This window comes from Haplochromis burtoni, unplaced genomic scaffold, assembly GCF_018398535.1.
Source record: "Haplochromis burtoni strain Fernald_Lab_line unplaced genomic scaffold, NCSU_Asbu1 Contig_237, whole genome shotgun sequence".
NCBI lineage: Eukaryota > Metazoa > Chordata > Actinopteri > Cichliformes > Cichlidae > Haplochromis > Haplochromis burtoni.
The window spans coordinates 918,403-943,676 of record NW_024582598.1 but is presented as its reverse complement, the minus strand read 5'-3'; the positions used below and the strand labels follow the sequence as shown (position 1 = coordinate 943,676).

Below are 25,274 nucleotides of genomic sequence, written 5' to 3'. Positions count from 1 at the left end.
CGTTAAGAGCCTTCTGTGGCGGAACCACTTCTGACCTTCTGACACCAACAACCCATTTCCTGAAGAACATGTCCACGGGTGAGGAAAGCAGCAAAACAAACAACTCTGCACTTTAAATGCTGTTGAAGGGAGACAAATGAGTCTTACCAATCCAACCCTCAATAAACCGGTAGACAAAATCATCTTTTGGTTCTGTTAGGAAACAAAACAAATAAAAATGGTGTTAGGGACTTTTAACTTTACTACACAGTTATAAATGTGCATCAACACAACAACTATGCTAAAATATTTCTCACACCTGATGATGTCAGGATAGTTTTTGCATAATCTGGATGCTGAATATTGATGATACTGAGAAAGGGGCCAAACCAGATTGGGAAAACATATGAGTACTCCTGTCCCCATTTCACTACCTTGTCCATTCGGTCCCATCTTGTTTAACTGAGAAAAGTAACTGAACAAAACACAGACTACAGCTGTCAACTGTGTCTCTGTTTGCAGAATGGTGTTCTTCACTGAGTATCGAATTAAAAAGTAGATTATGAAGAAGTGCGGTTAAAAAAATATTTGCAAATTCTATCAAAAATAACTTTGTTTGTTAACCAAAATAATTTCTTCTTATGTAAAGTGAACATCACACGCAGAAATGTAGATTTTCCTTTTGGCTATTCTGTTTACCTGTCAAACACTTGTTCCTTCATATGGTTACTACATACGTTGAGTTTATTTGAAGAAATATTAACACAATCAAATCCATTTAATTGACTTTATGATTAAAAAACTCAACAAGCAAGGAAATCCTTGACAACGCCTCTAACTTTATATTGTTAAATATAATCTTTGCAGATTATATTCATGTTTTTTTAAACGAATAAATACTCCAGATTACATATCATACTTAATTGCCCAAACCTGACTGACATGCTGCACATGCTGCATGCTGCTCTATGACAAATTAAGACACTTTAAAGTACTCAGCTCAGCACTTTTGGGGGCGTTTATGATATTCATTAGAATTTAATCTCATTAATAAAAGTGTAATTGTGTCAGTTGTTGTCCTTGGCGGTCAATAAGTTGGTTACAAGTGCTTTGTTTGCACATGAAGTCCAAACTCCAGTGAGTTTAACCGTACGATAAACTGTCAAAACAGCTCAATCACAGTTTGGTTCAACCCCCACAAACATTATCTCAGCATAAAATACAATGTGAGCACATATTTGGCATCTATATATTAAAAAAGAAACTGGTTTGTGATGCACATTTTGTGTCTTAACACCCATACTAAATGTAAGAAGCAAATCATATGCCAGACCACATCAGAAAAACAGTGTGGGTGACAACCTTGCTAAATTTCCTCTGTACTGGCTGTTGGACCACTTCCAATGTGTCAGGCTCATTTAAGCAGTTAAGCTCAATCTAAAACCTTTTGCTGAGAGGCAGAGTTTGTGATCTGTGTTTTTATGAGCAGTAATGGTACAGCCAGGATGCTTCATGTTGGGTTTTATTTCTGCGGGGACAGGAATTTCTCCCATATGAAACAGAAAGGCTTCATTTTCATCTTTTTACTTGTTTGGAACTTCTCTAATTTCTCAGGAAACAGTGAGTATCTGATCAAATCATTACTTAACTGAATTCATTATTCAAATTGCTTAATTAAATACAATGTATTTAAAATACAATTGATGAACTGACTTTTGAATATTTCATATATTTTTCAAGTGACTGTTAATATAAATGAGCAACGTGATATTTTGCGAGTCGCAACACAACTTAATTTTTCGCTGGGATGTCGAGCTGTGATACCGTGTCAGCATTACTTCCATCGATCAGACTCTTTCAAATGGTTTTACAAGAAGGACCATAGCAGTAAGCAGGTTCGGTTATTCTTCCGAGATAAGAGGGGAATGCAATATCATCAAATATCCAATCCCAAATTGAGAATTGGATCCAATCATTCCTTGGTTATCAGCTCTTTTACTGAGGATGAGGAAGGTGTGTACTGGTGTGAAACTTGCCAAGAAACATGCCAAAAGTCCACTGACATCATAGTGAAGAAAGGTTTGTCCTGCTGTCATATTTTTCTCCGTTAAGTCAGAATCTACCTGTGCTTATGGTTTTTAAATTTGCCAAAGATAATTCTCACAATCCTTTACCTCTCTTTTTTCAGAGACGTGGAAAGACGTCAATGAGACAGTTTACATTGTTGCTGGCAGCAGGTTTCAGCACACATGTTCAAGTAAACTTGATAAAATAAACTTTTGGACTTTTGAAGCAACGACTGCTGTTGGGAAATCAGAAGTAAGAGCAACAACAGACAATTTGACTTTCAACAAGTCTATATATATTGGAAATGTCAGAAGAGAAGATGCTGGGAAATATACCTGCTGGATGAGTAGCTGTGTCGGACACAGTATTAAGCGAGTCACTATCAATTTGTGTGTAGTTACAGGTGAGAAACTAACACACAAACATCATTGTTTCATGATAGAAGATAACCTGATGTAACCTTTTGATCTTTACTTACAGTATATGACAGTAAGGATTCATCTGCATCTTGCGCTGTGACGTGCGGCATGAAATCAAATAATCCAAACAGAACTTCAACTACATCTGTGCCTGTACATCCACACGGGTCCCTAAAGTGCAATACAGATTCAGTGTTTGATGGATACACTACAGTTACTAAGAGTCCCACATTTAGCACAAACGCATTTAGCACAAGAACAGGTGGGTGTTTAGCCATATGCTGTTTGTGAATCTTTTTCACCCGAATCAAAGAAATATTAATATTTAGCTTTTGGTTTAACAGGTTTTCAAAAAGAGCCTGAAGACTGGATCCCACTTATTTGTGGTATATCAGTATCATGTGTCATTTTAATGGCACTTTTAATTTTCTGCTTGAAATCAAGGTTACATTCAGGTAGGCTATGCAGCTGCGCCTCACTTCCACTTCCTGTGTACATTATTGTTTTGTTTTTTTCTTATGGTTTGCTTGAAAAATTTTCCCCTCTGATTCTGAATATGCTTCTGCTTCTGTCTCACCAAAGCATTTCCTGTTCAAATTTGTTGCTGTGGCTTGAATAGCAGGGTAAGTGTCTGTGCTGACATCGAGGTGAAACCTAAAACCCTCATGCAGAAATGAAGTGTGTGCGTGTTACTTTGTCTGGGTAATGAAATGTATTGCTTTTTACTGCAGGTGGAAGAAGAGTCTTCAGTGATTTATTCATCAATTATCATCAGGACACCGGGCAAAAGAATTAATCAAATGACCTCTAGTGATTGCAGTGAAATAAAAGTATAGAGAAAAAAGTCCAGGATAAGTGCAGTCACTTTTATTTATATATAACTGAACTTTTACCTAATTTTCTGAAGGCAGGGCAGGTGTTTTAAAGTACATGGATCAAGATAATTTTAATGAGAAACTTTGAGTGTGATACAGATGTTATGTAACAACATTTTTTTTTGTTGTTGCTCAGTACAGAGGTGAGGTCCATTCATGAACTGCATGAAAGAACAGTTTCTGATTACCTTGCAGATCAAGTTAAGATAAAACAAATGTAGGTAAAGAAGTAATGTTGACCTCAATATTCTACGGCAATTAAATGCTGCTTTCACAAAGAGGAACGTTATTAGGTACATTAATTTAGTCGAGCTCAGCAATTAAAACAAATTTACAAACAATTTCTATTTTTTTTGTTAAAAGAAAAAATACTTTTTACACTAAATTTATTTTACAGCTGTATTTTGTCTTGCAGTTTTAGGTTTTACATAATCACCATATAAAATATAACCGCAGTAAAAAAGCATCTAAGCAAAAGGTTGCATAAAGAAGGCTGTTAGAAGTGTTAAAACCCCAGAAGTACTGCGTCTGCAGTGTTAATCAATAATGATCATCAGTGATAGCAAAACAATAACACCCTGCAGACAAAAGGTTATAGTATGATTATTACTGATTATTACTCCGAATAGCCTAAATTGAAAACAATGTGAGTACCTCACCCACTTTTTTTATACACCACAACACCAACCCACAGAGACAGACAGGACATGACACGCAGGACAAACCACTACATCACGATCTGTCATTGGTGGCGGTGTGCACAGCTCTAATGAAAACAAACCCAAATAAGGCAGCTGGCCCAAATAATATCCCCAGGCATGCACTCAGGGTCTGCTCATCAGAGCTGGATGGTGTATTCATAGACATACAATCTGCCCATCCTTTAAGTACATTACCAGTGTGGCCCTCTCCAAGAAACATACTGCCACATGCTTAAATGACCATCATTCTTTTGGACTAACATCAATTGTGATGAAGTGTTTTGAAAGGATCAAAAAGACTGTCCTGGCCACCTTGGACTCTTTACTTTATGCACACATACAGAATCAGTCCACTAGAAGGTAGTAACACATCTGTGAAAATGCTGTTAGTTGACTGAAGCTGCATTTAATGCTGCAGACTCTCTGAGAAGCTGCTCTTAGTCAGACTCACACCCTTTCTCTGTAACTGAGCTCTGAACTTCCTGTAAGATAGACCGCACTCAGTCAGAGTTGGACACCAGATATCAAACATCAGAACTGTGAGCACTGGTATTACTCAGGGGCACGTGCTGAGTGCACTGCCACATGCTCTCTTCACATATGAGTGTGAGCACCCCCCTAATCAATACCAGAATTATAAAATTTGCATATGAATCTAAAGTAATTGGGCTGATTACTGGCAGGGATGGCATAGAGAAGAGAAGTGAAATGACTAGTGGCCTGGTGTCAGGAAAATAATCTTGCCCTAAATGTAGATAAGAGCAAGGCGATCTGAGGAAAAAACACTCCAAGACAGAGGTAGAGGACACACATGAGGTTGGATTTCACCTGGTCTCACAACCAGCACATTGACTGTACTTTCTAAGATGACTAACAGGGCCCAGCTGCACTACTCAAGACAGGAACACTCTATTGTGCGAGACTGCACAATAAATCACAGGATCATCTTTTCATTAGTATATGACATTTACACCAACAGGGCTGTCAGCATTGCCCACATCAACATTAAATACAACACACACTCACAACACCACCAGTTAACAGGTAGGTGGTAGATTCTAAAGGTAGATGCAACAGGAGTCTGAAATCAAAGACTGTAAGTCTCAAATCAGACTCGTGAATAAGACAGTCAGTTATGCCTCTCTTCTACCCCATCAATATTATTGACTATTACTGTAATTATTATTACCTGCTATGGCACAAATTTGTAAAGACCGGTTTGCAAATATGGACAAAGCAGGTACAACTCAGGTTTTCAAACTCAGGTTTGTTTTTAAAACTAATTTTAGTGTTTGCATCTTCAATTCTTGCAATCTGTAAAATTTCCGGATTCTTTATTTTTATTTTATTTGAATAATTATTTTTGTTTTGTGTCAAGAGATTGGCAAAATTAAGTGTAAACTACTGCTTTTATTTCCACAGTATGTATGCCAATAAAGCCTCTAAACTTAATACTCAGTAATATATACTTTTCACAGTACTGTGAAAACAGTAATAGTTTTCACAGTACTGATAATCCATTCGTATAGCCGGTGTTAATAAAAGCAGAGTACCTATAGCCTAAAAAGCCTGTCTGTCCATGACGTCCATGTCCATTTCTTTCTATTTTATACACGGATGACCTGCTGTCGATATTTTAACACTACCAGTAGGTGGCTGTAATGAGCCTCAAAGTTGGATGTCTACCGATTTGACACACCAAAGGAAGACGCTTCTCATTCATTGTTGTTGCTAACTGTGTTCACTTTTTCTTTGATAACTAAAAAGACGTTTATTTCTTTCCGCGTTCGCTTCTTTATTTTTGAAAGGTAATATATTTTTAATGTTTCTGTAATAACATTGAAACGTTTAGCCTGTTAGCTTAAGTAACGTTCCGGTTAGCTACTAGAAAACAGAGTAGCTGTGTAGTAGTAGCCGTGTGTTCAGAACCCCGTTTAGGCCTTTGGTCTTTTATTAAAACGTTATCGAGAACGAACACTTAAAACATTTACCCTTTTTCCTCGGCTACTGCTCTTCGTGGTTTCGTAGACAATAATGCACTATAATTGTTGTTTCGAGTGATTTACACCTAGATTAGAAGGCGTTATCACTGGCTATTAGCGAGCTAAAAGTTACAAACTCTGTTACCTATGGCGACAGGTGAATTTTTTTTGTTAATGATGGCATTGCTACATCAGATGTTCCGACATGTATATATATGTATCTGCATATAATTTTCTTTCTTTAGGCTCAAAAACCTCAAAGTACCCGAGGAAAGATGGAGGCGCCACCTGTTACTGTAATGCCTGTCACTGGGGGCACAATTAACATGATGGAGTATCTGTTACAAGGTAAGATATCATGCATCCACCGAAGCTGAAGCAAGTAAGCAGGCAAATAACAAGCCCTGAGTGTTATACATAGCATAAGGTACTGATAGTGGCAATACTACAGATAGTAGCTTATAGTAACAAAAATGCAAAGCAATGGCAATAATCATTTAATAGTTGCATTGTGCAACTGTTCAGCACAATGAGTAAAGTTACATGAGCAACATCCTTTGGTGTGAAAGTGAACAGTGTTACATATGTCACCTTTGACCTAAATGATTATGCACTAGCTCCTAAATAACAGCTAAATTCTTATTATAATATTATTATAAATAATTTTTAAAATGGTGCATTTACAATGTTTAAAACCTTATTTCTTAACTTGGTCACTCAATTGTAGAATACTGTGGGCCTTCTCCTGGACAATCGCAGTTTTGCCTAAAAAATGTATGGTCCAAAGTTTTGTCATGTATGATTGCTGTGAAGTTTTATCAAATACTTTTTAAGATATATTTTCTTTGAAATATGGACCATTGAACCTCTTCCAGCATTTTTTTTGTCATACATACCAGATGTTTGAACACAAATATCTGTTAAAGATAATAAAGTTAAATGCATATGATTTCCATATCCAGATCTGCAGATCCAATCTGTCTCATATTTAAACGCACACCAATTTTTAATGGTATACAATTGAATTTCACAATAATGCAAAATGGAAAATTATTTCTTAGTTATAAAAATGAAAACAAATCTTTTTAGGGGGGTTTAAATTTCATGCTGGATTGAGAAAATGTGAAGTTGTACCACAAAAATGAAAAATACATGCATAGTTTAACCCAAATAGACCAAAATTCTAAATTCTGGAGGTTTCAGATGGTATTCTGATAAAAAGATTTTGATTTATTGAGATAAGTTTAATAAATCAAAATGAGTATTTCATGACCTACTGAACTGTCTTATAATTTACTAGGTTTAAAATATTACTGCATGTGCCCTGAAAGTGGGTGGATGTGTATTTTTTTTGTTTTAAAGGAAAATCTTTGAGGTATTTGATATATGAAGCAAAAATGTCAAAGCAAACATTATATATGTACAAACTATGGACGATCTGAGATAGTGGAGACTATATTTATAAATATAATATGTATAGAGTCCTGGCCATCAGATCAAATGTCATTTTTTGTATTTGTTCCTTGTGCACTTTATTTAATCAGGGAGTGTGTTGGACCAGGCCCTGGAAAGCCTCTTGCATCGCCTTCGAGGTCTGTGCGACAACATGGAACCTGAGACTTTTACTGATCATGAGTTGGTTTACCTTCTCAAAGGCCAGCAAGGAAATCCCTTCATTTTGCGTGCCCGCCGTTCCCTCTCCCACCCAACTGCTCCATGGCACCTACGCTACCTTGGTCAATCTGAAGTGGGAGACAAGAGTCGCCACGCTTTGGTACGCAACTGTGTTGATGTTGCTGCCACTCACAGCCTTCCGGAGTTCCTCAATGAGATGGGCTTCCGCATGGACCATGAGTTTGTCAGCAATGGACACATATTTCGTAAAGGTGCAATGAAAATTGTGGTCAGTAAGCTGTCACGCATACTTGTACCAGGGAATACAGAAAACACTGAGCATCTATCACTTTCATACCTGGTGGAGCTGAGTGTGTTGGCTCCTGCAGGACAAGACACTGTGTCAGAGGACATGCGCAGCTTTGCTGAACAACTCAAACCCCTGGTTCACTTGGAAAAGATTGACCCTAGCAAACAGAGACATTAGCCAGTTTTCCACAAAAAGGAACTTTCCCCGGGTGACTGGGAACCTTGGGAGGGACTCCATGAGTTTCCACCAGAGGAACCAGGTCTAAGTCAACTTCTGAGGGAATTATTTCACTCTCAAAAAAGTTCCTTCTCAGGGCAGCATATTTTGAAAATTCAGTAACATTGGTGTTGGGGCTTGCAGCATTGAACAGAACTGATTGGCAGCCTCCTTGCACTATTTTAGTTAACTGCCTGAGCTATAGCTGATGTTATAGAGAGGGAGGTTGTTTTCAAGTGGGATAGTTTTTGAATGAAGGGGGGTGGAGGGACTAAACAAAGTGGTGAGTTAGAGGAATAAAATATTTTCTTTTTGTATTGTCTCACAACGCTTATGTTCTAAAGCAAAATTAAACATGGTCACACTTTTATGAAGGAAAAGCCATGTCGGAAGTTCTGGAATTTCCAGATTTTGTGTGAATGGAAGCAAAGATTCATCCTGTCCTCTGTGGCTGCTTTACTGTGTGCTTCAAAGAGACACTGACCTGCAGGTATGACACACAGAGCAGGGAAAAGAGACATAGACGCCTAATATGTAACGTCCTCATTATCAACTATAAAGCCCCACTTTTAAAAACACCTGTCACTTCATCAAAGAACTAATGTGCATAACCATTGTATGTTTTTTTTTGTTTGTTTGTTTTTTAATAAAATAAAAAAGAGTCTATATATAGTCTTGGTTTAACAGTTACTGTTTGGTCAATTTTTAATGAGATAGAGAACATTTCAGCTAATACTGTCAAACATCACTGCATTCTACTAACTTTTACCAAATCATGGTTCTATAAGTTGGGCTGTAGGCAAGCTTATACCTGTGTTAACAATCAACACAATTCCTGGAAAGCCGAAAAATGATTTTAGTTGTTTATTTTTGCAAATGATAACAAACTAGATAATATTTTCCATGTATCAACATTTCAAAACAGAATTTGAGATGTATGATTTTGGGTATTTTTCAGTTTATTGGAATCCTGTTTACATTTAAAGTTTCTTTTCAACACTCAGCTTTCATGGATATGTTCACTTCATCCCACTAGGGGTCTCTGTTTCTCTTCTTGTAAATATCCTGATTGAAGCAAATTGGATGCTACCTCACATCATCTACATGAGCTGTGGTTGCCATGGAAATAATTAGCTGTGAGATCTGCACATCTTTCCCCCCCACTCTAATTAGCTTTCTCAATTGCTTAATGATACATAGACCTGTGAAAGCCTTCCTTTCTTCCCCTCAACAAAAGCATTGATTTTCCCTCTCTTTCCCCTCTCATTTCTACTGTTAACCCATTAGTGGCTCTTTCATGGGAACATGAGCTGGGACTATTACACATGAAAGCACTACATCTGCTTCAGGTTCTCCACTGTTAATATCGAAATCCAGAAAGGCCCATGCAGTAGTGTGTCAACATTATGGCCCGATCTAACTGCGGAGACCAAAGTAACTAATGCACATCCTGTCAGTTATGATAATAATGTTGGTAATAAGGCATGAGTGCTTCTAATAATACCCCTACAGGAAGATGCATTTGCAGAGATTGAGATGTAAAGTGACCGCGTGCATGTCTGAGGGGGAGAGCTCCAGGGCAGATGGCTGTCTCTACATGTTGACCTACCTGCGTATCATGGCTGATGAGGACAAACTCACTGAGGTGGAAAGGTGAGATGGCAGTGCTTCCACATGCATTTGGTGCAAGTTGAAAAACAACACAAAATGAACTTTGAACATTTACTAATATGTTAAAAATGTGTACTTTTCTAATCTTGTTTTGAAGTTAAGGTTAAATTGAACTGCTACTTGGTACACAGGAGTTGCCTGTCAGTGAGACTGGATTATCTGATGGAGACAGTTTTATGTTCCAACAACCAGAAGCAGACTGCCGGCCCTTAGGACTAAAGCATGATGTTTCAGCTCTGAGTGAATTATGTATTAAAGAGGCAGATGCCTCCTTGCCCAAGGCTTTATATGTCCAGCATGGATACACTACAGTCTACTGGCTTTCTTCCACTTAAACTTGTGTTTAGCACAGTGCTCTTTGGTGATGAGCTAGACTCCCACTGCACCTCCACTCAGCACTGCATTGCCTGGAGAACAGAGGCATAGTTAGGCTAATCAGTGTCTTGGCATCAAGCCTACTTGGCTATTGTGGATGTAGCCAGCCACTGACTTGCACAAGTAAGAGATTTAACTCATTGCTGGAGGCAATATGATCCGTTCTGTGGTTTATTTCAAGAAACTGAGACCAGAGCGACACCCTTTCAGAACGTGATATGGTTAAGGTTGCAGTACTCGAATGATTATTAATCTTATTCACTTTCATTGTTGGGTTGTTAATACTATTTCATAATGCCTGAAGCCTGAAATACTTTCATCATCGATTAATTTTTCAATTTGACGACGCAGAGAACGGTATATTCTTTTTCATCGCTTACTCCCAGCTCCAGGAATATCAGTTTTCTTTTAATGGATCATCCAGTCTGTAAAATGTCAGAAGAGAATAACCAAGAGAAAACAAAGTACAAGTCTCATTGAAGTTCTTCAAAGAACAATGTTTTGCCATTATTGCTTACTTGTTTCTAACCAACAGACCAAAGTTTGACAGTATTTAATTTTCAAAGTGGTAATTGATCCACCCCCTAAAATGACTGACTCTACTGTGGACACTAACTGAAAAAGGTAATTTATTCTTCTAGTTGTGCATGTGCATTTTGTCTGAAAACATAGCCTTTAATAATCTTTGGCATCAGTGTATTATAACACAATTACACTCTCTTCAGCTTTGAGCATGAGAGCGGTGCATGCTGATTTCCCTCTCTGGACCATTTGGTCGTTCTCTGTTTTTAACGGTTAAATATAATTAATTGGCTAAGGCTAAGATTGTATTAGTTAATCATATTCTGTTAGCCCTCTGAAACAGGGATGGAAGCCATTACCTGCACATGCCTTTACTTTCCTCTTTACAACACAGTCTTAATTAAAACTCTTGGCACCAATTGTCTTCGCTGCCTCTGTTCATAGTTGGCAGTGAAGATGCCAAGATGCCACAGAAATCTGGCACTGGCTCGGGGCAGGAAGTCTTCAAGTCAGCCTACTTTGGGTCAAAGCCAAGAAGGGGTGAAATCCAGCGTCGCCTACTCAGAAATGTTCCCAATACTTGGATATGAGCCCTCTCCTTCCTGTGTCATTGGGAACCCATATGCTTGTTAGAGAGTGTGGGTTATTTGCTGAGAGGGGAGGGAGAACCAAAGGAGGTGCTTTCCCAGACAGACATAGATCTCCCTAGGGTGTTCTTGTGGCTTCTCTAGATTCCTCTACTTCCAACCGTGCTGGGCAGAATGGGGTGCAGGGATAAATTGCACAACACCACAAGGTTGTGAGTGATGGCTAAAATGCCAGGGCCAAAGAAATCCGTAAAGGTATTATAGAAATAGTTGGGGGGGAAGTGTCCCTTTCCTTATTTGAAAGGAATTCCAGAACAGTTTCTAACCATGCAAAATAACAGGCACAAAGCTCTGACTTGTTGTTCATGTGGTGCTCTGCCTTGCTTGTGGCTGACTGAGGTGATTATTGCTGTGCAGAACACGCTGTTCTAGGATCAGCCATTCAGTGCTTTAAGCCAGCCTTGCTGCCTCTGGTATGTCTGGTATGGGGACAACTTAGCCATCAGCCTGCAGGGACTGAAGTTGTAGTTTTTAAACTTGTGCTGCCAGAGCCTTTGTCTTTGACTCTTAGTTCTTTGCTTTTCCCTTTTTCTCTTGAGACTCACTCCTGCTGTGGGTCTCTGGATCTGATCGTTTGCCTTTTTTTTTTGATAGTCACAATTACTTTTCTTTCGCTTCATTTGTAATCAAGACACATTGTGTATTCTCGAGTGTCACCAAAATTGTGGCATTCATAAGTGTTCCAGGGGAAGCATCTCAAGTAGAACCTTGTCTCGGAGACGAGAGGCTACGAGAGGCTTGACTCGCTCCACCTCTGGTTTGATTGAAATTCTTGGCATGCAATAATCAAAATACAATAAACCATCACCCATTAATTATATTTGTAGTCAGAATAGGGTTTCTAGGCTTATTACACACAAACTATTAGCAACATGGCATTTTAACCATGTGATTGTACTGATGCTGAACGTTAAGTCATTCCGTGACACACCATATGACACATCCTCCCACATTTAAAAGCGTGCTATTTTTGACGCATATTTCTCAACATCACTCATGTCTGAGTGCACAGTGTGGCCTTGTTGTGCAACTTTTAAGTACTGCTTCTGTCCACAGTTGAACGCAGGAAAAAGGTGGAGTCCTCAGACAGTTTGAGACACCTTTCTGCACAGGGGCTGTTTTGATGATGGATGTGTCATTGAAAATGTTTATTTTAACTAAAGTGTAGTGACTAGAATACACACGTCTAAGGGTCTGTAGATGATGTATAATTGTAGTGAAATGCATTTTTCCTCTTTTAAATATTTTGATGGCAATGGATTGACAGCAAAAAGCCCCCACAGGTTATAGCTGTTAAAATGCTTGCTTGGAGTGACTGCCTCACTTCTAAATAATATTAGTTTTTATTTATTCATTCTTTAATTCTTTACTGGAAGTGAGAATCTACAGAAGCAGGACTGTTTTAAGGTATGAATAAGTGAATAAGTAATACTCTCCCTACAGCAACCATCACCACTGCATGCGTGAGTCCGCCTAAAGCTGTCAGGCAGTGTTTCTGTAAACATGCAAGTTCCACAAATCTTTCTTAGATTGATACAGGTAAAAGGGTCAGGTAGCCTAGTGTTTATAAGGGGAGATGGCCAATCGGATTCAAGCACCTGTGACTCTGTCCCCGCCCAGCCGTCAGCTCTTAGAAGAAGGTGGTAGGATAAAGGATCGGAGACCCCAACGCCTCGACCCCTCGGTCAGTGAAGCTAAAGAATTGCGCACACGGGTCTGACCGGAGCTCAATGCGCCGGGCAGAGTGTCTTTGAGGCAAATGCGTTTAGAAATGACAATATGTAAGTCTTTTGTTTACCCTCATTTATGTGAAGTATGGAGGAGATATATATATTTCTTTCAATCTGGCATCTGAAGCACCCCCCCTCCGGATTAAAATCTAGGGTTAACTAATCTCGGTTAATCTGAACTAAATCTGTCTAATCGGCATAGAAAATTACACTCACTGAGGTATTGCCCGCAAATAATCAGCGGAGCCGGGCGCCGTAAATTCTCCCTGAAGGGCATTTGGACGTTGCACACCGTGCACGCGACAATTTGTTACGCTCAGACTTTTTTTTTTTTTAAAGAGAAAAACCCGTGTCGCAATTGTGCAGGAATTTTTCCTTTCTCTGTGTTACACATTGTCTTGTTTTATTAGGGCTGGACACGGAGGCTGGCACACAAAGCGCCATGTGACGCTCCGCCACAAAGATCATTATGCGGAGTTTTGATTAAGAATTTTGGGGTTTTGCCCCCTTCGTTAGTAGCCTAACTGAGGCGCAGGAGAGAGGAGGGAGAGCAGCAGAGAAAAGAGGGAGAGCGAGAGAGAGAGAGAGTTCGGGATTTCGCTGTAATCATGTTTGGAGAGTATTGATTTCGTGAGCGCACTCCAATTGGCAGCATCTCTACTATACAGCGCCGGCGCGTCATCCTCGGTTCACATCGACGGAACGAGTTGTAAGCAAATGAGAACATGTGTGGGATCTGAGTGAGTGAGAAAAGGCAAGGGGTGATAGAGGGGAGCAAGAGGAGGTGTGATAAAAGCCAATTTTATCAGCCCGACGAGTGGATACGAGATTTGATTGCCGGACTATTTTTCCCTCCTTTATATTTTTCAGACAGGGAATTTATCGATTCGTCACAAGCGCACGCCTCTTCATTATAATTGCAGACAGTTGGGTGCTGTTCAGGCTGAATGGACTTGAATGTGCCGCTGCCAGCTTAATCCGTGCAGACTGGAAGATTTAATAATTCACGGTAATCACGCATTATCGCCTCAGTGGATGCTCTCTACACAGCCCTGGTGATTTTCCCCCTCTTTCCCGTTTCTTCCTGTTGTCTTCTGGAGGATTTATCGACGGCTGCTTTTGTCCTTATCTGAAAGATCATCTGTTGCTGCAACTGGATTGAGAAGCCCCCAAGACTGACACGGGTTTGAATGTTTTAAGGTGATGCGGACTGCCAAATAAATAGTTCAGTCACCATTAGATAATTTACTTCAGGTAAAATGGACAAGAAATTATTATTACTTTTATTACTTCTGCTATCTCTACACGCGAGGCTATGATTTTTCTTTCATTCATCATGATTCTTCTACTCCGCTGAATTGCCCATTATTGATTCAGACTGAGCTTAATAGCCATATTACAAGGCAAATTCCTACGTGAAGACAGCGGGATACGTGAATCGTGGAGGTATTTCCCCACCCTTGCTCTACGTTTGATTTATTCTTTTTTCAACTGAAGGGTAAATGTTGATGATGGAGGACGACGAATTAGACGCTCATCAGGTTGATTCGGATTTCGAGCCTCAAAGCCGCCCTCGCTCATGCACCTGGCCGCTGCCTTGTCCACAGGATTTCCCCGGTGGACACGAGGTGAACGTAGGTCTTCCACTGGCCAGCATCAAGGTAGAACCGGAAGACATCCCCGCTTGCAGAGCGGGGCTCGTGGGCGGAACGCCGGGAGAGCTGAAGCATCCAGCCGGCGCCCCTGCACCCACAGGCGCGACGCACCCATGCTTGGCTGGCGCAGCTCTGGATGTCACCGGACCCCTGCGCAAAGCCAAATCCTCCCGGCGAAACGCGTGGGGGAACCAGTCCTACGCGGATCTCATTACCCGCGCTATTGAGAGCACCCCAGAAAAGAGACTCACACTGTCACAGATATACGACTGGATGGTCCGTTATGTGCCCTATTTCAAGGATAAGGGCGACAGTAACAGCTCAGCTGGCTGGAAGGTAAGAAATAAAGCAGCCGGGCCAGCGTGACAAGGTTGTGATAATCACAGTGATAATATCGATTATTATTCCTGTTCACTAAGCTATTATGATTCTTTCACCCCGCGTGACTTACACGTTACCGTGGGATTCCGCGTCTGTTACGCATGAATGGTGCCATGCGTTATCTTGTCTTAGTTCATTACTGCCGTCAGTCATTTTAATATATCACTGAGGCAAATTGTAATAGAGTGGAGTGGAATCACTTGTTACGTCTTTATATAGAAAAGAAAAAAATGAGACAGAGAGAGGAAAGAAAAAAGGGGCTTTTCTCATCCCAGCTGCAGAGAGCCTGGTCATGATGGGCAGCAGTGTTCATAATAGCGCATAAAATCCCCTCAGTGGGAATAGGACCACAGCGGTTCACGATGAATCTTACTACATGCTGCTAATAATAGACAAACAGAGAAAACCATCCCATGCATTTTCATGCAGAGAGAAAGTCCAGATCTTTTAGTTATGATTAAAACATATCTAAGAATCAATTGAGTGACACTTGTAGGAGATCACAGGTCAACTGACCACCATGTAAATATTTAGTGGGGCGTCTACAATTGACCACAGTCCACTACCACCGCCTGTCTGGCTGAGAGCCTAGAGTAACCTCCTGGACATCTGCCCATGTTATCAGCCCCTGCTCCCAGCCTCATCTTGTTTCTATTCATTATAGGCAGCTGAGGACAGCGAGAGGGGGCAGAGGGATCAGCAGGGCAGCAGTGCTTGTCCTGATGGTGTAACTTTGCAGAGCTGAGCTTTGAGACTAGATGTTAGTAGATTTTCATGTCAATACAGAAAAGACGTGCTGAGTGTGATGGCTCTTTGTAGATGCAGTGCCAGTAGGTTATGTGTATGTAAGCAAGATGATTAGAAAAGATAAGAGATCTTTCACATTAACTTCATGTTAAGCAACCACACTTCTCTTCCAACCTAATGCTTGGTGCTAAATTTATCTTGTTAAATACTTTCACATTATTTCTATTCATCCACAGGGTGTGCCATTTACACCATAACATATCAACAAATATCAAAGTAATGGCATGACTTCAACTTGCATTTGTCTTATCTTTCTGAGGAATTAACCTTTTTTCAAAACATAGTCTGTTACCAGAGCTGAGTCTAATTTTTTTTTCCGGGTGGGGGCCTCAGCCGTAGCACCTGACTGTCATTTTAAGCCTGTCCTGTTAAACTGAAATGATTGTTAAGGTGTGGCCTCAGGTAGACTTCTTCATTAGCTCTCCATTTACACCAGCAACCACGGGGCTTCTTTATCTTTCGCGCCAAAGCCCTACTATGCTATTTATGAAACTGCAAATTAAGGGTGTTGACAGTGGCAGTCTGAGGTCCTGTGCTATTTCAGGCCACAGGCGCGACGCGGGGCCCATTCCAGGTAATGATGGGGGATTAGGTAAGTCGTTTACAGCAGGCAGCCGTAATGTCAGTAACAGGCCTGACCTGGTTTTGGTCAGAGACAGAGAGGTAATATAAACATACACTTAGAAGTCACATGTGCAGCTCATCTAAAGGAACCAAGCAAACAGCTGGTGGAATACTGCCGCCCAGCAGCATACCTGTACATGCAACACAACATTCATCTCCAAGTTTGTAGTACCTGTGGCTCAATATATAAGAGTTGCATATGAAATCACAGGATGTCCAATCCATAATAAATGTATCAGTATGAAGCCACATGGACCCCAAATCCATCTGCCTTCTCTCTTACTGTACATGTGCATAAAACAGGTGCACTCTGATACATATAATTTTACAACCACATCAAGCAATTAAATTTGACACTAGTATTTGTGAGTTGGGAGTATTCATGACATTTTGATCCCAATCAACAATATTGTATGAGCAGAGCCTTTCATGTAAAACTCTTTTTTTTTTCTATAGTGGCAGAGAAACAGGGAAAACAAAACAAAAATAATACGGTGATGCAATCAAATGAAATTAAGTGGTATAAGTTTGCAGTTTCAATGCGAAGTTCAAAGGTGGAGGTTGGTTTTCTTGAAAGGAGTGGTCGTGCTTTGGGGGGATAACCAACTTAAAGACATTGAAATCTCTCGAGGCTGTTGTTATTGAACATAGCGGTTCTAGAAAAATCTTATAGAGCAGATTGTGTTGCCGTGACTGCAATTGGAAAGGATGTGATGCTGGCTTGATGCTGGGTAGTAGACAGCCAGTACACCTAGACAGTGCCATTAAGCTCCTATAAATACCTAATGGCTTCTGACTTCTAGGAAGGCTGCAATATTCTGAGGTCACGGCTTCCTAATCAGCTCCTTAGTGGAGGGAGGTTAGAACTGTGTTCTTGTGAACCCCTATTAGATTAGTGGCAACTTCACTGCCTTTTATTTTCTAGTTTTCTGTACATAAACTGATCCAACCCAGAAATTAATGGGATTTTGAACTGATGTTAGTGACTGATACTAAATCTCCTCCATATATGTGTGTCCTTTATGTATTCAAGGCTACTTACATCTGAGTAAAAGCATCCATGAGTGCATGTGGACGCATTCTGCATTTGTGCGTGGGAGAAGCACATGTCAATTCCAACAAAGCGTCAGGGTTGGTAGTGTTGTGGGGGCTAGTGCAGGGGGAGGGGCTGTCTACTTCTATTGGAGTGTGTGCTTGGGGCTGCTGATTGGTCTGACAGCATGTCACTGCGGTGAATGGTATATAGTCTTACTCTTGACTTCATAATGCCTCTAATGGCGGGGTACCACTTGGTGTCGGGATTGCCCTCTAGGCTCCCACAAGTTCATTAACATCAAGGGTGTTAGAAGATGCCATTGGGATTCTAGGGTGTTGTTTTATTGTATAAGCCAGCATGGGTGGTTATGGAATTCACAAATCCATAATACAGCAATACTTTTGGTGTATTAAGTATGTTAAAGTATGTTAAGTATGCTTTATTTCTCTATGTAATTGCAACTAATAAGCACTGATGTGGAATAATTTTCTTTTTCCGTCTACTTGAAACATATAGTTTTTCCTCATTGTGCGTGCTCTGCCAGGAAATTTTCTCATACTTGGAGTGGCCAGACACCAGGGGATTGTGCAGCAAGTTGGCAAGGGTGCAAGGCAGTCACTTAGACACTTTAATCCAAAGCAATTAGACTGTTATTTATAAAGTGTATTTAGGTAGAGGTCTGTGCAGGGCCACAAGGGCAAAAGTTCATGCACACACACACACGCAAAAGAAAAAGGAAAAAAAAAATCAGTCAAACCAGTTTGCCTGAAAGATTGCTCTCAAGAAAAAAAGCAGGAGGTATGACAGAAAAGTGACTGCAGCATTACAAAGGAAAGACAAATGGAATTTGGAGAAATGAAGAGGGAAGAAAGGAAAAGTGTCTCTAGGTATATGTATAATCTTATCTCCTGTAAAGGCGCATAACCCCTGTCTCAACAGACAGTAGTATTTATAACAGAGTATGACTATATAACTTTATCTAATTGATTTATAGGTAAAGAGAGACAGACTCTCGTAATCCTGTCACAATACAAACGCTCTAGCAGCTGCTGAGCGACACTTGGCAAATATGAGGGATATGAATGTCAAATGTATAGCCGAGAATGTGTGACAGACTCTTCAGCACAATATGGAGAGACTTGAAACTTCCAATGTGTGTGTGTAGAGTTGTGTGCATACGTCTGTTATACGTGCATACGCTTGTATTAACTGATGATGGCCGAGGAGAGTCTGGGAAGACTGGAAACTATCCTAGAATTCAGCTGATTCATATTTTATCCTCTGTCTTGGCTCAGGGGAGCAGAGTAATTTGAGAGTGCGAGAGACACTCAGGCACACACACACACACACACACACACACACTCACAAAATGAGAGCATATGATGCATGCTGGACAGATTTATGGTGTAGGATTATGAACACTTTACATCTCCCCGTGCCTCCTTCACCCAGAGCCAGGTTGCATTCAGGCAGTATATTCAGCTTGAACCTGGTATCTGATGCCAAGAAGCCCATTCTCACTGCATTTTCCCCTGCAGCCTTCAGGCAGCCGTGGCAGTTCATTTCTCAGTGAAAATGATTAATGTACATGCAAATTACCAAAGCATGGGCACGCATTCAAATATGGGAGACAGCAATCAGGAGACAGTAATATGAAAAACAATATAATTTTGCCTTTGATATTACTTTGCTTTCTCTTATCACTCTTTCTACCAGACACCCATGTTATCACCTCTTTTATCTACCTGCCTTTCTCTTCTAGTCTGTCTATCCATCTATTCATTATACATTCTATGCATTCTTTCTTTATTAGTGGTTTTAGGTACGAATGCCAGTTGAGGTGTGGAGTCTTTCTCAAGGGAGCTATTGCGTCAGGATTTTGAGCTTTAGCAGTCTCCTACCAGTGATCTAGACTGCCTTAAGCAGCATGCTTCCTCTTATCTAAGGGAAATCTCATATCTCACATTATCTCAGAGATAATAGGATAACAATGCTGGATTTTACCCAGCACAGCTCGTCTCAGCTTCTGAGTCTTTTGGAGGATGAGGCCGTCAAGTTCCCAATTCGACAGGGTTGAATTAATTTGGATGCCGTTCTCAGTTGAACTTCAACAGTTGAAGCATTTTTTAATACCAAGGCTATTACCCACGCGTTTGCCTTTTTTTTTTTGTACATTTCTTCTTTGGTGACATTTCTCAAAATATTAAATACTCTGTTCCCTTTTCTTCCCCATATGCATAGTGAAGCATAAAGAAATTGTCATTCTTTTCCCGTTGCACTATTTAGGGTGATGGTTTCCACCATTCCCTCAGGCGTACACATTTGCACGAAACACACAACACACTTGTGCCTCCTCAAACCACCCATGGAGGAACACTCTGTTCTTGGGTGGGGTGAACCATTTTTTTTTTTTTTGGGGGGGGCTGACCCAAGTGAGGAAGCTACTTTCTGCACTTCCATTTTGCTGTCTGATTTGTTTTGAAAGCTGTCTGACTCGTGGTGATTGGCTCATAAGGAAGGCGTGGCTCTGTTTGGTAAGCTCTCCGCGGATATTTTGGCCAAACTGTTCACAGCTGCATGGACAGAATGTGGTGTGTGTTTCACTCTGAGGCCATGTAAGGTTGATGCCATGGAGATTTGATGGGGTGCGGGGGGCTTTGAGTGTTACATCAGTGCTTTGTGATTAGGACATATCGCTTTTTATTTCCATGGAACCCGCACTGAAATTGGGGAAGGGAACAGAGTGAAGCTATGTCAGGGTAGTGCTGCTGGGCACACAGTGAGTCCCCGAGCATACACCTACAGTGCCCACATTTCAATAAAAGTGAGCAAAAGCCACTATGTTCCTACTCAGTTAACCTTCCCACCACATTATACTGACACAAGGAACAGTGTGACTTGTGGTCTTGTTAATAAAATATATTCCCTATTACAGTCTGTTAGTTTAGAGGGATTGTTGAACAAGAGGTTGGTGGAATTAATAGTATTATTACTCCTAAAATAAACTTCTCAGAATAAAGCATTTTTCATTTAAGGCCATAAACACTTTCCAAAATGACTAATACACAATGAGTGACTCATCGTATAATAACAGGGATTGAAATGAAATGCCTCAGTATGGTGCTCCCTGATGCGGTTTAGAAAATAGTTGTTGTACATGATTCAGTAGTGTAAGCTCAATGGATAGGATTCACACAATAGTTTTTCTAATATCTGAGATTTCTGGGATTTTTCAACCGCTATGTCAAAGTAAATCATTCTAATACAGAGAAAAGTGTGTCACGTCTGATCTGATGGCTAGAGGATGGAGTTATTATGTCCTAGAGAAATGTTTGTATTGCAAATGTATTAAATGGCTTTGGATATCACTTCAGCTTGTGAATAAAAATGTTTGAGCCCTCGTGGTGCTAAAAATTTTTGCTCTCCGTGTGTAGCGGCATGCTTGTTGCTCATATGTGTGTCAGCGTGCACAATGTGTCATTGTTGTGGTGTGCGGATATGGATGTTTCAGAGTGTGTTTCTCTCTCTTCTCCTTGTGTGAGTGCGTGTTTGTGTGTCTCTGTGTGCATGTGGGTGTGTTGGGAGGGGAGGGGGGGGGAGGGGGGTTGATGGGCTCAGTGGGAGCCCGGGTCCCGGGGGAACAGCTCTCGTTAATAATTCAGACGAGGCTCATTATCAAGGCAGCGCAGATTTCTCCCTGATTCCACCTTAATTGCAGGCAGGCTGCTCCACTCAGGCAGACGGTAGTCACGCTGGGTTGACTCTCTCTGTCTTTTTCTCCACCACTACATGGCCTGCTCTGCTCCATTCTGTTCTGCTCCGTCTCCAGTACTTACCCATGTCACAGCAAGATGGCCCTCGGCTAGCCTGCTTCACATTATTGAACGCCTTAATAGCATAACATCCTATGAACATGCTATTTTGATATGTACTTAAAAATGTGCCTTTATATATGTGGATGATTAGATACAGAACATGCGCTATTTGAGAATTCCTCTACAGATGATGTGGCAGACTGTGGAGCTGAAACAGTAAGTTGTTAAAGTCATGGTTTAGCAGAAAAATACTTCTCAGTCTTGTCATTTACAGTCAAAAAAAAATGTTGTTTTGTTTCCAGCTTCTTAAATGAGAAGTTTAGTTATCTTGTCGGCATTGTATCGTAATCCTAAATTAGATAAAACTTGTGCTGTTGGTCAGACAAAAGAGGTTACTTACAGATGTTGCCTCGGGGTGCAGCTTTCTGACTCTTTCCATACTAAACAATTCTCTGATTTACCATAATGGTAGCATCAATTTATGAGCAAATAACAATCATTGGTTGGAGCTCATGTAGGATATATGATGTGTGATTCATTATGACTGGGGGTATAGTTACAGATCCATCAAAAACACGAGCAGTGTGATGCCTTATGTTGCACACTACACAAAGCCTAATATGTTTTCCTTTCGTTATTGGCTTTGTGAATTATTATAATGGTGGGTTTATCCTTGAAATAGCCTATAGCCTATTATCATACTGATGACACAGTCGAACGTGTGTTGCCATGATTGATATGACGCTACAATAATACTCCTCTTCATGCCCATCTATAGGCTTATGTAATGTATCTTGTTTTCATAATTTACACTGACTGATGGGTTTCCATTCAGTCCATTCAGTGAAGCCCCGCAGAGAGTGCAACATAATGGGCCTGATCTTGTCATACATGTATATGAATATTTCAAATCAAGCCATTGTAAGTAGATGGGGGCTTTAGATAAACAACACAGATGCTTCTTCCCCTTTGCTGGTGCTATAAGATGAAGTGCGCTCCAAGCTGTATTTCTCTCCTAGCCTCAAAACTGGCTTCTCACAAATCACTGTGCCCATATTTCCTAATTCAATTTTTTCCCTTCGTCTGATATCTCTTCCTGTATGCAGGGGATTGATGGCCGTGTGCATGTGCATGTGTGTAAATGTGTGTGCTTAGGTGCACGAAGATTGCCGTGTCTGTCCCCGAGAAAGAGATGATGTACGTCGAGTTAAACGGAGTATTTCACAACGCTCCAATCTCCAGACCCTTCCTGGCAGCCGTGTGCCAGGTCTCTCGCTTCTGTGTGCCTGTCCATCAAGCCCCTGTCACGAGCCAAAGGACTGTGGGAGGGGAAAGTGGTGCGCGTAAGGGCCGTCGATCAGTTTACCTGAGGTCGGCGGAACCGGCGAGTGATGGAGGGAGCCGCCTCACAAAGGGAAATGTAGTTAACGCTGACTGATATGAGCAGGTGGATAGAAAAAAAAAAGAAAAAAATGATGGCAGCTGTGAGGAGGAGTTGCAACAGTTATGTGCAGGAAAGATGCTTTTTTTAATGCTAATGGCTGATGTGTATGCTGTGGCTGGACCATGGAGCTGATGGACGGAGCTGTGGAGGTCGTCCCGGGGAACCACTGGTCAGCACCCTGCTGAGCTGTGACGTCGGCTCACCTGAGCTGAAAAGTTGAAACTAACCTTGAGGGAAGGAAAGGAAAAGATACGTGAATCTGTGGGCTTGTACATTTGTATGTGTAAAGCAACCCATGTGTGAGCAAATGTGTGTGGGAGCCAGCATATGTGTGGGGAGGTTACAGGATTGGAGTGAGGTTGTTGGGTTATGAGGTGACTGCGAGACCAGCTGGGAATGAGGGGGAGGGAGTTTGTGTTGATGGAAGCTACGGAAAATCGGGGGTGGGGGGGGGTGTCTTCCGTCCTTATTTGGATTTGTATGTCAGTGGCATGAATCTGGGTCAGGACACTAGGTCCGGTGTTTAGTATGCTGACCGTGTGAGGTCTGAACTCCGAGTCTGCTTATATCCCTGAATGAACCCAGCACGTCTGTCTCCTTGTCTCCTTATTCTCTCCTCTACCTTTCTGTCTCTCTCTTGGACCTTTTTTTCCACTTCTGCCACCCCCCCATCTTTCACTTTTTTTTTTCCAATTCTGTGCCAAGAGCTCTTTTCTATCTTCTTTCCTGTGTCTCTGCATTTTTTTCCCTTTCCTTACTCCAGGCTTCCCCCCGCCACCACTCTGCTTTTTCATGCTCTCTTTTTCACTGTCAGTCACTCACGGCCTTCTCTTCTCTCCTCCCTTGTTCTATTTCACACTCTCAGTCCTCCTCACAAAGTAGCCTTTTTATCACTCATTTCCCTCTTCCCTCGCTCATTTCTCCTGCTCCTTTCATGTGCTTTTGAAATCCCCTTTTCATCTTTAGCGCTCTCTCTCTCTCTCTCTCTTGCCTGTTCTCTACCTCGCACACACATACACACACACACTGCCTCATTCAGTCATTCTTTTATTATCCCAAAACTAAAGTGATAAATGGGTCTCTTTCTTCTCCGTAAATGTCACTCGGGGAATTGTCTCTGCTCATTGATTGACTGGAGTAGAAGGATGGCCACACATGCACGTGTGCCAGTCGCATGCTCGTGCACACAGGCGGAGAAAAAAAAAGAGAGAGAGAGAAAGAAGACAGGATAAAATGATCTCTCATTAGAAATAGAGATTGGCTGAGACTGCATCTGTCAAGGTTAGCGTCTAGCCCTCACAGGTCTAGCTTAGTCTTCGAGGCTGATGCATTATTTGAAGAACTTGTGCAGTTGGTTTATAATGAAACATCAATTCTCCACAGGACTTGGCATTCAGAAGTGCTGGGATCAATCACAGTTAAACAATCTGAGCTGGCAGGCCGGGCCGGTCTTGCCATTTTTTTTTCCTTTTTAAAGTGACGTGACAGAGAATATGTAGGTGTTATTCACAGTTTGATCAATTGGCATTAGCTTATCCTTAACTGTCAGAAAAGTATCAGTCAAGGATAGAAACATCAGAGCCATTTTTCAGACCAGACAGTGTGCCAAGTGTGTGTGTGTGTGTGTGTGTAAGTAAGTAGGGGTTAATAATGCTCAGTCATTTTCTTAATGTCTCATTCACCCTGCCTCAGGCACTGGAGCTTGATAAAGGTCAAGACTACTGGTGGTTACATGTCGTCTTCCCTTATTTCATTCTCCTCACTGCACGGCAGGGAGGAGGGGAAGGAGAAGAAAAGTAAAGTCCAAGCCAGTCGGTGATGCTGCTGATCTGCGTCTCTCCAGTTTCAGAACCTGGATAAAGAGATTTAATAGGGAGACAGTGGGGAGACAGGGGAAGCTGGCTCAGTCAGTGAAGAAGGGATGAAAATATTAAATTGTTAGATAGCGATAGAAGGACGGGGAGTGAGAAGAGAGGAAAACGGGGAGGGAGAGAAAAGAGCTAGAATAGTAGAGAGTAGATTACAGGGCTTCCAAGCAGGACTGGAAGCTAGACTTGGCTGCACTTCAGCTACACTCTGCACACTTCAGCTCAAGTGTGCGTCCATTAGTGCAGTCCCATTGCACTCAGAAAGCCGTGCACTCTGAGATGCAACACACACATATGCACACAGCCATTCACAAACAGTACATTTCTTATATACTGTTCTTACATGCAAAGCTCTACAGACATGCATCATAGTTAGCTTACAGTAGCTTTGGCCTCACACACACATTTAAGCCCCTCCTGCCAAAAAAGCTATACTGACCTGGTCTTGATCATCTTTGCCCTCCCACTCACTTTCTCCCTTTCTTTCTCTCTCTCTCTCACTCACACACACACACACACACACACACACACACACA

At 41.2% G+C, this 25,274-nt stretch overlaps 3 protein-coding genes across 6 annotated transcripts in view; all 3 read left to right on the top strand.

The window, feature by feature from the left end:
- Window positions 1–523: 523 nt before the first annotated feature.
- Window positions 524–5,567, top strand: LOC102300050. 3 transcript variants are annotated; one of them, XM_005938209.2, is made up of 7 exons: window positions 524–1,599; window positions 1,720–2,058; window positions 2,168–2,449; window positions 2,527–2,727; window positions 2,810–2,920; window positions 3,048–3,088; window positions 3,197–5,567. In XM_005938209.2, the coding sequence occupies exons 1-7, from the start codon at window positions 1,461–1,463 to the stop codon at window positions 3,299–3,301; spliced, it is 1,218 nt and encodes a 405-aa protein (XP_005938271.1). In that variant the 5' UTR covers window positions 524–1,460; the 3' UTR covers window positions 3,302–5,567. The 3 variants fall into 3 exon arrangements, with proteins under 3 accessions (XP_005938271.1, XP_042082938.1, XP_042082937.1); XM_042227004.1 differs by having other exon boundaries at window positions 2,810–3,088; XM_042227003.1 differs by lacking the exon at window positions 3,197–5,567 and having other exon boundaries at window positions 2,810–3,190.
- Window positions 5,568–5,687: 120 nt separating this feature from the next.
- med18 (mediator of RNA polymerase II transcription, subunit 18 homolog (yeast)) lies at window positions 5,688–10,662 on the top strand. 2 transcript variants are annotated; one of them, XM_005938207.3, is made up of 3 exons: window positions 5,688–5,849; window positions 6,269–6,371; window positions 7,568–10,661. In XM_005938207.3, exons 2-3 carry the CDS (start codon window positions 6,299–6,301, stop codon window positions 8,122–8,124), a joined length of 630 nt encoding a protein of 209 aa, XP_005938269.1. In that variant the 5' UTR covers window positions 5,688–5,849; window positions 6,269–6,298; the 3' UTR covers window positions 8,125–10,661. The 2 variants fall into 2 exon arrangements, with proteins under 2 accessions (XP_005938269.1, XP_005938270.1); XM_005938208.2 differs by lacking the exon at window positions 5,688–5,849 and adding an exon at window positions 5,857–6,180 and having other exon boundaries at window positions 7,568–10,662.
- Window positions 10,663–13,434: 2,772 nt separating this feature from the next.
- LOC102300539 (forkhead box protein O1-B) overlaps window positions 13,435–25,274 on the top strand; it is a 41,152-nt gene continuing 29,312 nt past the window's right edge. The window contains exon 1 of the mRNA XM_005938211.3: window positions 13,435–15,099. Coding sequence (XP_005938273.1) covers window positions 14,611–15,099 — 489 coding nt within the window. The 5' untranslated portion in view covers window positions 13,435–14,610. The remainder of the gene's footprint in view (window positions 15,100–25,274) is intronic.

Coding starts and splice junctions, on each gene's coding strand:
- LOC102300050 (XM_042227004.1), top strand. CDS start 1,461: ATGAGCAGTAATGGTACAGCCAGGATGCTTCATGTTGGGTTTTATTTC. Junction 1,600..1,719: donor CTCTAATTTCTCAGGAAACA/GTGAGTATCTGA, acceptor ATATTTTTCAAG/TGACTGTTAATATAAATGAG. Junction 2,728..2,809: donor CGCATTTAGCACAAGAACAG/GTGGGTGTTTAG, acceptor TTGGTTTAACAG/GTTTTCAAAAAGAGCCTGAA.
- med18 (XM_005938208.2), top strand. CDS start 6,299: ATGGAGGCGCCACCTGTTACTGTAATGCCTGTCACTGGGGGCACAATT. Junction 6,372..7,567: donor GATGGAGTATCTGTTACAAG/GTAAGATATCAT, acceptor TTATTTAATCAG/GGAGTGTGTTGGACCAGGCC.